Source organism: Gracilinanus agilis, chromosome 4 (genome assembly GCF_016433145.1).
Source record: "Gracilinanus agilis isolate LMUSP501 chromosome 4, AgileGrace, whole genome shotgun sequence".
Classification (NCBI taxonomy): domain Eukaryota; kingdom Metazoa; phylum Chordata; class Mammalia; order Didelphimorphia; family Didelphidae; genus Gracilinanus; species Gracilinanus agilis.
The window spans coordinates 143,706,476-143,720,606 of NC_058133.1; the positions used below are offsets into that span (position 1 = coordinate 143,706,476).

Below are 14,131 nucleotides of genomic sequence, written 5' to 3' on the forward strand. Positions count from 1 at the left end.
TGTATGTACCCTTTTCGTGACTCCAATACCTTAGGCCAGGAAGACACATACTCTTAGCTCTTCACTGCTATTTATAAACCTTCACTCTGCTGCCATTAATCAGTAGCCTCTCCTTTTCTGAGATTCACTCTATCCAAATACATCACTCTACTCAGATCTTAGTGGCAGCTATCTTCCAGTTTCCAAATCATTTCCTTTCCTTCTTCAAGTCTAATAACTTATACAATTTTCCTCTCCTCCCATCTCATTTCTTTTCTTGATAGTGAAGCTGGAGATAGGGAAAGACTTTATGTAAATGATGGCATTTGAACAGATTCTTAAAGGAAATGAAGGATTTTAAGAGGTGGAAGTGGTGAGGAAATTCTAAAATTATTTGATGGTGGCTTCCTATAAGTCTATATCTCCTTGTGCTCCATTCTTACAAAAATATATTCTTTATTCCCTCTTTGACCTCCATCTCACAAGACTATCTCAGGCTCTAGCCTTTCTTCTCTATTTTCCCAGTCTTGATATTATATTGAACTATTCTGACCCAACTCTGTTCTCTGCTCTCAAATCCCATGCCCTCTTGTCTTGTCACCATTCATGGCTTGTCAAATTACATTCCTGGTTTACTCTCACCAACAGGCTTTTTCTACTCATGCTGCTGAATGGTACTGGGAAATCCTAGAGAATGCTGCAAGGCCTTAATCTCTAAAGGCAAGATCTAATTTTGGATTTCCTATACATCCATATGTAGTGTTACATAATGGAAAGAACAATAGACTTGAATCAGAGAAAACCCAAGTTGAATTCTGATATTTTACTTATTTTAGTTTTCCTAGGATCAGTTTCCTTGTCTCAAAAATGAAGATAGCAAAAGCTATAATAGCTTCTTTACAGAGTTGTTAAGAGCAAATGAAATGATATATATAAAATATTTCATAAACGTTAAAGAACTTTATAATATATTAGTGTCAGATATTATTTCTCTATTCTACAAATTCATGTGGAGATCATTTGATTCTAGAACAGCTAAAAATTGTACTTTCTTTTTTGAAAGGCACATTTTCTGCTTTACAACAGAAGCTATGGTGAGGGAGTTAATACATCTTCTGCCTTTGCTTTTTAGTCTTGTTCCTTTCATGGAAAACTGAGGATCTTATCTAAGAAGGCAATGAGAAATTGGTCCAGGAGTTCTCTTTCTTCTTTGTCAATCAGATGTTGAAACCCGGTCTATCATGTTGCCCATCAAGGTGACATACCTTATTTGAAGTGCTCATTTTGAGTCTGAAAAGTCATTTTCCATTCATATGATTTAAAATATACTAGAAGCCCTTGAATAAATAACTCCGCCAAGGACGGTCCCAAGCCCGGCTGAAAAAGGAGGAGGGTTGGCCGTGGGCTAGCAACCTCACCCCGTAAAAAGTCTCACTTGCTACAGAAACGGCAACCTCATTAAACCAACAAAACCAACGATCGCCTAGTCTGGAAGATTGCTCTCCAACAGAGTCCGTTGGCGTGAGATGGTTGCGGCCCTATGCTCCTCTAGGAGCCAACAGGAATAACACACACACCTTGAATAAAGTTCAGCTAATAAAAGATTTTACCCTCCCGAACTGTTTGTTCATATGTCAGAGATTAAGTGGAACTGATGACATTCAATGCATGATAGTTTCCACAGGGGAGCAATTCTCCCTGCTTAGACATGTAAAAAGAAGAGGAGCCCCTGATTATGACTGTGATGTCCAGACTCTGAATATACTCACTCACTGATGAGCACTGATGCTCATGCTCTTTTCAAGACATGAATGCAAATATAGTGGAGTGAAGTATTTAGCAGGAGATGGACTAGACAGTTGTGATATAAAAGAAGCTAATACATATTAACTTTACTAAAACTCTCCTGTGGGTGCAAAGCTTCCTTTAGAGTTACCTACCTTTAGAGTGGAATCCTGAGTCTACTCCAAGTTCATGTAAATGTTTGAAGAAGCTATAGCAACAAGAGTTTTGATCAAAGTATACTACTAACTAATAAAGTTCAAAGAAAAAATTTATTGTCTGAAGTACTTCTGCTACGGCCATTTCCACTATTCTAAGGACCAACTATCTTTCACGAGTCTGTGCTAGTCATTGCCCTATATCCTAATTGTCCTAATACAATGCTAGTGTATTGTCCTTCCCTTGTAACCACCCATTCTGAAATGTTTTTTTTTTCACTTGAGAGAGAATTCCTACTTTTTTGCTTGACCATTGGAAATATAATCTCCCAGTGCTCCTCTATTAGCAATGCTTTGTCTTTCTGGATGTGTAACCATGATAAGAGGCTCATTCTTGCCCTGATATTCTTCCCCTAGACTCTGGTAGACCTTTCTTTCTTGTTTGGAAATCGCTATCTCACACTCAGTTGATTTTGTTTTTTCTTATCCTTAATGATATTAGATTGGTTTTTAATAACACTTAGATCATGCAAAAAATTAAAGGCATCACATCAGAATCATGGGCCATGGCAAGTTTGATATTGCTGTGGCCTTCTAGATTTGAATCTTTTACTGAATCATAAGTGAATAGAGTCCAGGCTTGATTATCCAACCTCTTATTATTTTATTCTCACTGAAAAATTCGAAATCAGAAGGGACATTGACATTGATTATAAGAATTTCACATAGAAGTTTAACCAATTTAACTAATCTCTATATTGAGGAGAACAAAAGAGCCTAAAAATGCTTTAGTCAGCAAATTTGGCTTGCTTGCTAGTACATTAGAATGGTAGCCAAAAGAAACATGCAGGGTAAGAAAATCAATTCATTTTTACATTTTAATAGATAAAGACAGGGGATTATTGTAAGCAGTATAACTTCTAAAGACATTAAGAAACAGAGAAGGGGAAAATAATTTAAAGAAAATTTGGCAAAATACCCAAATCAGCAATATCATTTGGAAGTCATTTAGGGATGAAATGCAAAGAAAGACAACACATTCATGAAAGACAGAAAAGATCTGCAAGCATTTTGGTAACATACTCTTTTCATTATCAAGGATAGTGAAGCCAATATATTTAAACTTTAATATCAGTGGCATTGAAAACTTACATGCTTACTTTTCTATTTGTAGAGAACATTGTAGAAAACATACATATATTGAGAGCATACTTGCTTGATAAGGAAGCAATACATAATAAGGTTTTCACATGTAAATGTCCGTAATTGACCCTTCTTTACTGTTACCCAACTGGCTGCAAATTTTTAGAGAATGTTAAATCCTACCATGATATGAAAATATGCTTGATTTAAAAGTTTAAAATGCTGCCTTAAAAATTCTCCTTCACCAATGTGTATTCCCTGTAGGTGCCAAAATTATGTGACATTGTTTGAAAATTATAACAATATAGATCATGCTTGATAACTCTCATCATTAATATAAACTAAAGTATAAAATATGGAGGTACTAGTCAGAAGTGCTAACCACTGTTATTGAGGAGACCTAGTACAAAATCCAAATTGAATAGGAATTCCCTAAAGGTGGTGAAGTCCTACAGATGCTTTTCTTTATAGAGAACATTGTGCTGGTTATATTACATCCAGAACATTGTGCTGGTTATATTACATCCTGGAACATTACAGTACCCCATAACTCAGCTCCATAATTACTCTATGTTTGACTTAACTACCCATGGAGAAAAACATAAGTGAAAGAACAATGCCTATTGTTCAGACAATGATATTCATTGTTTAACCATTTTCAGTCACCCTTTCTTGTGCAGCTCTAAGTGACATGGACATTGTGCAGAGATGGCAGGGACCCTGTACCCCTTAACTCGTACAGGATGTGAACAGGGAAATTCCCTCCCCCCTTTCTGCCCTGGTGACTCCCTAGGCAAAGACCATTGTCCTTGGAATTCCTTTAAGTTGAGATAGATAAAGAAATACACCTCCTCGATAACATATCTCAGACATCCATACCAACACCCCCCCCAACGAATACCTGAGTGTTTACCACTCTAGAATCACATCCTCATCATGAGACAGCATCACATCCCCACAATTATGAAAGTATATAATCCCCAGGATTGAGGGATTCGGGGGGCAGCCTCCCATGGCTGTTCCACTCATGCTATCTTGCTGGCCATTAATCCCATCTTACTAATAAATCTTTCTTTTTACTTTTAAGCTAAGTATGGAGTCCTCTCATTCTTGAGAATGGTTTCCTTCCCAAACCCAGGGGTTCACCATTTGCACCCCTATAACATAAGGACCTGTGTCCTGAGGAACTTCATGGTCACTTTTGTGGTTTATGTATGCCCCATTAGGATGAAATATGTAGTAAGTATATGCTCTGTATGTTTCTCAAAATTAGAGATCTTTTATTTCTTAGTTCTAAATCCTTCTGTGGGATAGCACCAACTAGTTGTCAAGAGAAGTGTGGATTTATAGATTTATGCAATCAGGATTTAGCTTTTTAGCTTTTACTTATTGGTGAACTCTGCCCTCTTTTTTAATTTACTATATTTATTTTGAGTTACTATATTTATGACTACCAGTGAGCGGTAGTCATACAACTTTGGTACAGTGTAGTTTACTTCAGAGAAGACAAATACACTCAGATGTTGCTTTTTTATCTTTTAGCATAGAATTGATAATCAAATAGTATATAAGAAGAAGGAACCAATATCTGACAAAATAAGGAAATATCTATAAAATCATTGGGATTCTACCATTCTTCTTAAATTTAGAAAGTCTCCCACATTGTACAGAACTATTTCAGCTCAAGAGTTTTAGGGAATGTATAATTTAAATTCACTTAGTTCCCCATTTCTTCTCCTCTTCCAATAGCCAAAGGAGTCCATATGTAATGCTTGATTCTCTTAAGGAAGGGGGCAGAAGCAACCCTGGAAGAACTCTGGACCTTGGATTTACAACATGGGGAATGGACTTGAAATCTAAGTGAACTTGGGAGTAAAAAAACTCCATGACCAATGCTATATTTTGGTTTCATCTGGCTGTTTTGTTGCTACAGGCACCTCCAACAACTAAAGTCAACTCATTTCAGAGGGTGGTAAGTGGATTCAGTAGTTCGCCCCAACTAAAAAACACCTGCTGTCACCAGTACTGCTTTAGTGATCTCCAATTTTGATCCTAAATATGACATTTTCTGCTTTCCTTGTGTCTATCCTCACTTCTTGTCATCACCCCTACTCAAATCTCAGCATTTTCCATTAGAGCGAAGGAAAGGATGGCCAGGGAATGAATTCAGGCCATTTTGCAAAGGCATGGAGGTGGGAAATGGAATGTTTTGCAAAGAGAGAAGCAAATAAATCAGTTAGTTAGATTATAGATTATGTGAAGACAAGTAATGTGTAATAATAATAGCCAAGTTGAAACCAGATTGGGAATTAATTTAAATTTTAAGTAGAGGAGCTTGAATTTGATTTGAAGTAAGAGAAAGAAACACTGCATTTCTAAAGCAGGGTCAGACATGCTTTGGGAATTTCAGTTTACAGCTGGACAGAACTATCTATAGAACCTTTTCATCAGTGTGTTGTGTCATATCTTTATACCTATGTACATATACATACATATGCTGGTATATACATATACATACACACATATGCTGGTATATACATGTGTATCTTGACCATACACTTTAAATACACAATGAGTCTTTGAGTAATTGAAATTGAGAATCACCCAAAGGGCAATAGAGGAGAGTTCATGGTAGGTATTAGTGGACTATATCAGATTATAAACAAGAAATTACAAAGGAGATATATTATAAAGACTGACATCAAAAACTGTATAAATGAAAAAGAATATAGGCCATTCATATCATGAGAGTAGATGATAATAGATGACTAACGAAAATTCTCCATTAGTATCCTTCTTCTGTCAAGAGAATTTGAGGAAGACCTTCCATAGTGAATTAACAGGAAGACTTGTTTAAAAGATGAAAATGATGGGCAGAAAGGTTTCAGTATGCTTTATTGGAAGTAACAAATCAATAAGATCGTAGATCCATTTAAATATCATGTGTTTGATGAACATTCCATTTTTAAATTATCTGTTATTATGGAAGATTTTCTTGGGGGAGGGTGTATTTCATTCTACGAGATGTTCTCTATCCGGTATCTAGATGGTAGGCATCAGAGAATGTCTCTAAAGAAGAATTTCAGGAACACTAGAGTACTCTGGCATACCCGAGCAATCTTGGTAAATGCCTAATGGAAGAGTCACAAAACAGGTCCTGTTACTCCTTGCAAGTATTTTGTTGCCCCAAGTTGATTCTTGTTATAAACAAATGATATGCTATAATCTTACCTCCATGTTCCATATTCGAAGATGTCCATCTTCATGAGCAGTGGCCATAATTGGTGGTGATATTTCAGTTACGGTACTTTGTAGTAATTGCCCAATTTTTGGTCCTGCATTTATCTCTCCTGTTGACTGACCTAACAAATTGTCATAGTTATTACATTGTTTAGGACACTAAACTCTATCTAATTTAGAAGGGGTAAGAAAGTAAGTAGAAAACCAAAGCTAGATATTATTCTTTGCCCTAGAATTTTTCAGTTAGAGGCAGGTAAAGTAAAAAGGGATAAGGAACCTCAGAAGAAAAACTAATTTATTCACTTGAGTCTTAATACTCATCTTGGAGTATAAAAAGAAAATCTAGAAAACCAGTCAGTTGGTCCTTATTGCAAACACTGGTACATTGCATATCAGACCACTTTATGAGCATTAACTCTGTCCATCTAGGATATTTTTGTCTTTGTCTCCAGTTAACAAATCTTATTACTTCTACCTTACACATTTTTCATATGTCTCCTTATATGTATTTACATAGCTTCTACCCAATTTCAGTCTCTCAGGACCTCTTGCCTAGACTATTTCAAAATCCTCATAACAGTTCTTCTTGCCTCAAATTTCTTCCTACTCTAAACCATATTTCATACAAGTGCCAACATGACTTGCTTAAAATGCAGTTCTGACCATGTCACCGTGCCTATCCTCTTATGTAGGAAGCCTCAATGGTTCCCTATTACTTCTTTTTTGGGGGTACTTGCCTCCCACCTCTGCCAGTGATTTTCCTTATGGTTACTTTGTATTTTATGTATGTTTCAAAAAAAAACAACTTATATCTGTTGCATGTTACCAGAATGTAAGCTGCATGAGGGTAGGAACTATTTCAGCTTTGACTTTATGTCCAATGGTCCTAGCTCCATGTCTGGCATTTAGTAGCTACTTAATAAAAGCTTGTTTATTGATTGAAATATTGGGAGTGGGAAAGGGATGGAGAAAAAGAGCAGTACTGTTTAAGTTGTATTTGATTTTCCAGAAATAGCTCATATAGCACAACTCTGGAACTATCTGCATGGTTACATTGCCTGATGGGATAGGTAATATTACATAGTTTTGTCATCATGGTCCTGGCAGTAAGGTAAACAAAAAAAGTGTGTTGGACGTAGAATGAGTAGAAATCCAGATTTAGATCCTTCCTTTTACACTTATCAACCGGATACACATGGAGAGATAAGTTACTTAATTTTTCTAAGCTTCAGTTTCCTCATCTGTAAAATGGGAACAATAATATCAATAGGCATTAGCTATCCTAGAAGGCTATGGTTAAGTTCAAATGAGATGGTGGTGATGATGATGTTGAAAATAATAATAATAGCTGGTATCTATGTAGTGCCTACCAAGTATCAAATATTTTACTAATATAAACTCATTTAATTCTCAGAAACAATCCTGGGAGATAAATTTTTATCATTATCCCCATTTTACAATTGAGGAAATTGGGGCAGAGGTTAAGTGACTTGACCTAGGTTACACAGCTAGTAAGTATGAGATCAGATTTGAACTCAGGTCTTTCTCACTCTAGGCTCAGTTCTCTATTTGCTGCACTACTTAGCTTCCATATTGTATGTAAAGCATTTTTGCAAACCTTAAACTGCTATATGAATGTCAATTATTATTACTAATTACAATTATTACTAAATAATTTAAAATAAAATATTATTAAACAAATGTTAAATATATTTCATGGTATGTATTTATAATTTGTTATATATAATTTTGTTCTAATTTATGTAATATTATATGGTTTTAACATAAAATAAAGAAAATATTATAAAATAAAGCTTTAAATACAAAAATATTTATTATTGTGAATAGTTATTATTACAAATTAAAATTATTATTAAATATTTTAAAGTCATTTTCTCTCAGTGGCAAACTCCATACCTCAACTCACATAACCTCACCCTCCCACCCCCATACACACGCACTCCCTCCTTTCCCTCAGTTATAAAAGGAATTTTCTGTTTTAAAAGAGAGCAGCCATTTCTTTCATACCTTTAACATCAACTTCATGTAGACTTGATTTGCTTCCCTAAAATGAGAAGGGGGAAATGGTTTTTAGCAGGAAAGGGTAGAACTTAAAATGTAATATAATATAGGTAATGGGCTTAGGACTTAAATTATTCAAAGAGGGAAAAAGGGAACACAATGGGCATTGGGACAGAAGCAGCGCGCTCAGGTCCTGCCCATTCTGATTTTAAGACTGTGATTCACGTGGCAGTTACAGAGCACTGGGCAGCTACAGGCTTCTAAGGCAATTGCTTGCTGCATGTGGATGGAGAAACAAGAGTCAGGCTGCTGGCAAGGGAGTAGATGGGAACAATCAGAACAAGAATCAGTATCTCACGTTTTTAGGAGAGAAGCCAAAGGGAAAAAGGAAAGTCGAGAAACTGATAGTGGAGAATATGGCTATTGATAGCAGGTGGAGGGGACATTGGAAACTGAGAATATTGCTGGAACCAGAAAAAGAAGTTGCTTGAGCAATCTCATCCACACATCCTGATTTCACACTGAGTCATGGAATCTTTTCATTTTTTAGTGTGTGTTAAAAAAAGGCAAGGTGACCTTTGAAGAAGAAAAAGAAACTAGCTGAGAAATCCAAGTCCTGACTTCCCCAAATAATTGGGCATCAATCCTTTAGAAAGTTTGGCCATAAGCCTCCATTTTGGAAATCTCATAATGAAGGTAGAGTGTTTAATGACATGTTAAGTAGACTCAAAGCCAGGAAAATCTGAGTTACTTAATTATGAAGGCTTTCATTTTTTAAAAGTTTTTGAAACAATGGAAAAAAACCTGTCCCAGAGTAGACACCAAGTGCTCACACTTGTAGGTAATTCTCACAGTCTCAAAGGGTAGTAACATGAGAAAGCTAGATTAATAGAATATGACACCCAAATGCAGATGAACAATTTAGAAATCAAGAATGTATAGAAAATGAAGAAGCATACCTTACTGCTTAGTGCTCCACCACGAGTAGACTCACTTTGTGCTGATGAAGTTATTGATTCTTCGCTCATTCTCCTAATGTCAAAGAAGAAAGAGAGGAAGAGTCATTATGATATGTAACCTAGCGAGGGACAAGACTTCAGTGGTTCTATGATTTCATTGACAAGGAGTTTCCTTCCAAAGATACAGATGCGATCTTTTCATGATTTATTGTTTTGTGCCATTCTTTTTTTTTTTTTTTAAACCCTGACCTTTGGTCTTAGAATCAATACTATGTATTGGTTCCGAGGCAGAAGAGCTGTAAGAACTAGGCAATGGGGATTAAGTGACTTGCCCAGGATCACATAGCTGGGAAGTGTCTGAGGCCAGATTTGAACCTAGGACTTCCCATCTCTAGGCCTTGTTCTCAATCCATAAGCCACCCGGCTGCCCTCTCATACCATTCTTGTTGTTCTTCCCTAAATCCTCCACAGAATCTAGCTAATGTAGCAGAGTTCTTTTGCTAGGTCATTTTGTTTTTCATGGGTACTAGGTGCAGCACTTCATTTGCCTTCATCCTTGTATTTTTGACCCATTTCCTTTATGATCATATATTTATTGGATAATATTGCTACTAAATCATGACCTAGATCTGTCTTATTTTGTAGTGTTTCTAGAGAGCTTGCCATTACTGTGAAGGCCTAAGGTTAGACTAGATATTGTTAACCTGACGAAATTAAGGGAAAATTCACTGCTTCTAGAGAGGACAATAAAACTTGTCATTTGGTTCTAAGTAGATCTGGGAAATTTTCTTTTTATGACTTTCTTTTATGACTTCTCAAATATAATATTCAATATTTAAAAAAATTGTTTTTAAGGTGCCCAGTTATTCTCAAATTATTTCCTTAATCTCTTTTCCATGCCAGTTTTTTTATATTATACATCTTCTATTTTCTTCTATTTTCTCCCAACATTTAGATTTTATTTAAATATTTCTCTTTGTGTCATGATTTCTTTGAGTTTTATTTGTTTATTTATTATTTATTTGCTATTTATTTATTCTTCTTTTGGGGGAACTTTAGAACTACAATAATATTTTTATACTGATCTTCTTTGATTTACTCATCTAACCTGCCTTATTTCCTAAACTGGAGCTTTTTGCCAGGACTGAGTTCTACTCCCATACCCCAGCATACATACTTGGTGTGACCCAGTTCCCTTGGATTCCTGCATTGACCTTCCCCCTGGAATTAGTCCTTCTCTGGTATCTGTGAGGTACAGAGCATTTAATGTTCAGGGCCCTGTGGTGCCTCAGGATAGACTGGTAGGGATCCTGGGGCCGCTGGATGCCTAGACTATCCAAGTCTGCTATCCTGCCAATTGATTGCTGATCCTTTTTGCATCAATGTCCAGTGCCCTCATCTTGATGTTTCTGACCAACCTAGGTTTTTCTTGGGTGAGGGGACAGAGGGTAGAGCTTTACTCTTGTTGCTTCAAGATACAGAGGCTTATAGGCTTTTGTTCATGCTCCACAATATCTCCAAGCCATTTCTGTTACATATCATAATTCTAACGGGAGCAAGTGCTCTAGAATCTTCCTTATGCAGAAGTTAGGTCATTCAAAAAAGCAGATGGGAACTATCCATACTAAGCTTTTGCCTTCACTATGGCCATAGGAAAATCCAATAAAGATCCCCATTCCATGAAAATGGGGAGTTTCAAGAAAAGTAAACAGTTAGGATTTACCTTTTTGCTTTTTCAGTTTTCAGTGAAGAAAAATAGATCTGGATGAATATTCTCCTCAACACAATAGTTGACATATATTCCTTCCTCCTATTAGAGCTCTTTTATAGTCCCCAAGAATTCCCACCCTTCTGCTTAGTATTGAAGACCATAAAGTTTGGTTAGGGGTAGAAATATAGAGAGATGGATCCATTGCTTCACTTCTATTATTGAGAAGAAAAATATGAAGTTGAGATGGACATAGGTGAAAAATGCAGGTCCTGAAAACCATAATACTTTTCCCAAAGACAAAAAAAAATGCAGGCTAAAAAATAAAAAGCAAGAAAAAGACTAGATCCAGACTTCTAATAGTTACTTTTCCTAATCTGTGTTTTGCTCTTGCATTGGGGTTATTTATTCAGTCATTTTAGTTGTGTCCAACTCTTTATGACCCCATTTGGGATTTTCTTGGCAAAGATACTAAAGGGTTTGCCATTTCCTTCTCCAGTTAATTTTACAGATAAGGAAAATGAGGCCAACAGACTTAAGTGACTTGCTCAGGTTGATACAGGTAGGAAGTGTCTGAGGCCAGATTTGAACTCAGGTTTCACTCAGGGCCAATGCTCTATCCACTACACCAGCTAGTTATTCTAGGTGCAGTGAGATAGGACATATACTTTTAAAACCATTCTGCCTATTGACTTAAATAAACTAATACTTATGCCTTGGGCAGGTTTATTTAAAGAATAAATACCAACTTACCTTATACAGGTACTGCCACGGAAGAGGAATAAGATAGCATTAATTTTAAGACGTTCAGGATCCAGGTCAGGGTCTATAACATAAGCATCCTCTGGTCTGTGCCTAGAAAGAAAAAAAAAATATACATATATACATACACATACACACACATATATGTATGTTTGAACTTGAGTAGAACTTACATTGCAAATTCCTATGCTTATAAGATTACCAAGCATACTTTAGCCTCCAAATGAAGTAACACTTAGTGAAGTCTTATTTTATAGGGGCACCAATAAGTTGAAAACATGGCAGTTTCTTTAGAAACAAAACAACTGTTCTACCTTCAAATAAATGAGTCTGTTTTTTAAAACCAAAATTTCTCCCAATATCTTTTTCACCTCCATGAGAGCCAAATAATATTTTAAATAAAAAAGATTAGCAAAACTGATCAGCTTATAAAAAAAGTCTGAAAATATATGCAGTCTTTCATATCTATATTTCTCTCATTTCTGCAGAGGAATGAGATAGGGGTATACTTTCATATTTCTCTTTATTTGTCAATATCTATTCATTGTAGTTTTTTACAACATTCGCTTTTTTTTTAAACCCTTAGCTTCTGTGTATTGGCTTATAGGTGGAAGAGTGGTAAGGACGGGCAGTGGGGGTCAAGTGACTTGCCCAGGGTCACACAGCTGGGAAGTGTCTGAGGCCGGATTTGAACTTAGGACCTCCCATCTCTAGGTCTGACTCTCAATCCACTGAGCTGCCCCCACAACATTCACTTTTTTTTTTTTTAGATTTTTTTTTAAACCCTTGTACTTCAGTGTATTGTCTCATAGGTGGAAGATTGGTAAGGGTGGGCAATGGGGGTCAAGTGACCTGCCCAGGGTCACACAGCTGGGAAGTGGCCGAGGCCGGGTTTGAACCTAGGACCTCCTGTCTCTAGGCCTGACTCTCACTCCACTGAGCTACCCAGCTGCCCCAACATTCACTTTTTATGGTTTTGTTATAATTTCTTTTCCTATTTACACTTTTAGTTATTGGGTATATTGTTTTCTTGTCTCTGCTTACTTAACACTGCATCACTTCATGTAGATCTTCCATGCTTCTCTCTATTTGTTATATTCATTATTTCTTACTGGACAGTAATATTTCATTATATTCATAGATCACAATTTCCCAGTCAGTGGTTATCTGTTTTGTTTTCAGTTTCTTGCTCTCACAAAAAATGTGATAATAAATATGTTTTGGTGTATATGGATACTTTCTTCTTATAGTGACTTCCTTGAGTTTCTAGGTCAAAGGATATTGACATTTTAATCACTTTCTTTATATAATTTTGAATTGCTTTCCAAAATAGTTTTACTGATTTACAAATCTACCAACAATGCACTAGTATACCTTATCTTCCTACAACTCACAATAGATTAACTATTCTCTATATTTAGTTTTCTTTGCCAATTTACTGAATATGATGTGAAATTTTAGTGTTGTTTTGACCACATTATTAGTGATTTGTAACATTCTTTTGTTTTTTTGTATATTTGTTTCAAATTGTATCCTGGTCTTACATATTCTCCTTTTCTCATTATGCCTAGACTATTGAAATAGCTTGCTGTTCATCTACCTACCACAATCTTTACCTGTTTCATTTCATCCTCCTCCTAGTTGTCAAAATGGTCTTTCTTTATTTTCTTTAGAATACTTTTGCATGGTTACATGATTCATGATTCCTGCTACCCTCCCAGAGCTTGGGTTATACATGTATCATTTTTTCAAAACCTATTTCCCTGTTATTCATATTTGTAATAGAGTGATCTTTTAACATCAAAACCCTAATCATGTCCATGTTGAACTACGTGATTGATCATGTTTTTCTTCTGCGTTTCTACTCCCACAGTTCTTACTCTGGATGTGGATAGCATTCTTTCTCATAAATTCCTCTGGATTGTCCTGAGTCATTGCATTGATGCTAGTAGAAAAGTCTATTACATGTGAATGTGTCATAATGAATCAGTCTCTGTGTACAATGTTCTCCTGGTTTTGCTCCTTTCACTATGTATCAATTTCTGGAGGTCTTTCCAGTTCACATGGAATTCCTCCAGTTCATTATTCCTTTCAGCACAATAGTATTCCATCACCATCAAATACCACAATTTGTTCAGCCATTCACCAATTGATGGACACCCCCTCATTTTCCAATTTTTTGTTTCCACAAAGAATGTGGCCATGAATATTTTTGAAAAGTATTTTTTCCCTATTTTCTCTTTGAGATACAAGCCCAACAATAGTTGGATTAGATCACAACTCCACCAACAGTATATTAGAGTCCAAATTTTCCCACATCTCTTTCAATATTAATCATTTTCGTTTTCTTTCATATTAATTAATGTAGTATTTGTGAA

The 14,131-nt window shown here is 35.9% G+C and overlaps 1 protein-coding gene across 1 annotated transcript in view; it reads right to left on the reverse strand.

Annotated features, from left to right (window-relative positions):
• The window catches only part of WDR64 (WD repeat domain 64), a 214,702-nt gene that overhangs the window by 31,818 nt on the left and 168,753 nt on the right, over positions 1-14,131 (reverse strand). The window contains exons 17-20 of the mRNA XM_044674508.1: positions 11,745-11,846; positions 9,284-9,356; positions 8,331-8,367; positions 6,294-6,412 (exon numbers count right to left, since the gene is read on the reverse strand). Of these exons, the coding sequence (XP_044530443.1) occupies positions 6,294-6,412; positions 8,331-8,367; positions 9,284-9,356; positions 11,745-11,846 (331 nt within the window). The remainder of the gene's footprint in view (positions 1-6,293; positions 6,413-8,330; positions 8,368-9,283; positions 9,357-11,744; positions 11,847-14,131) is intronic.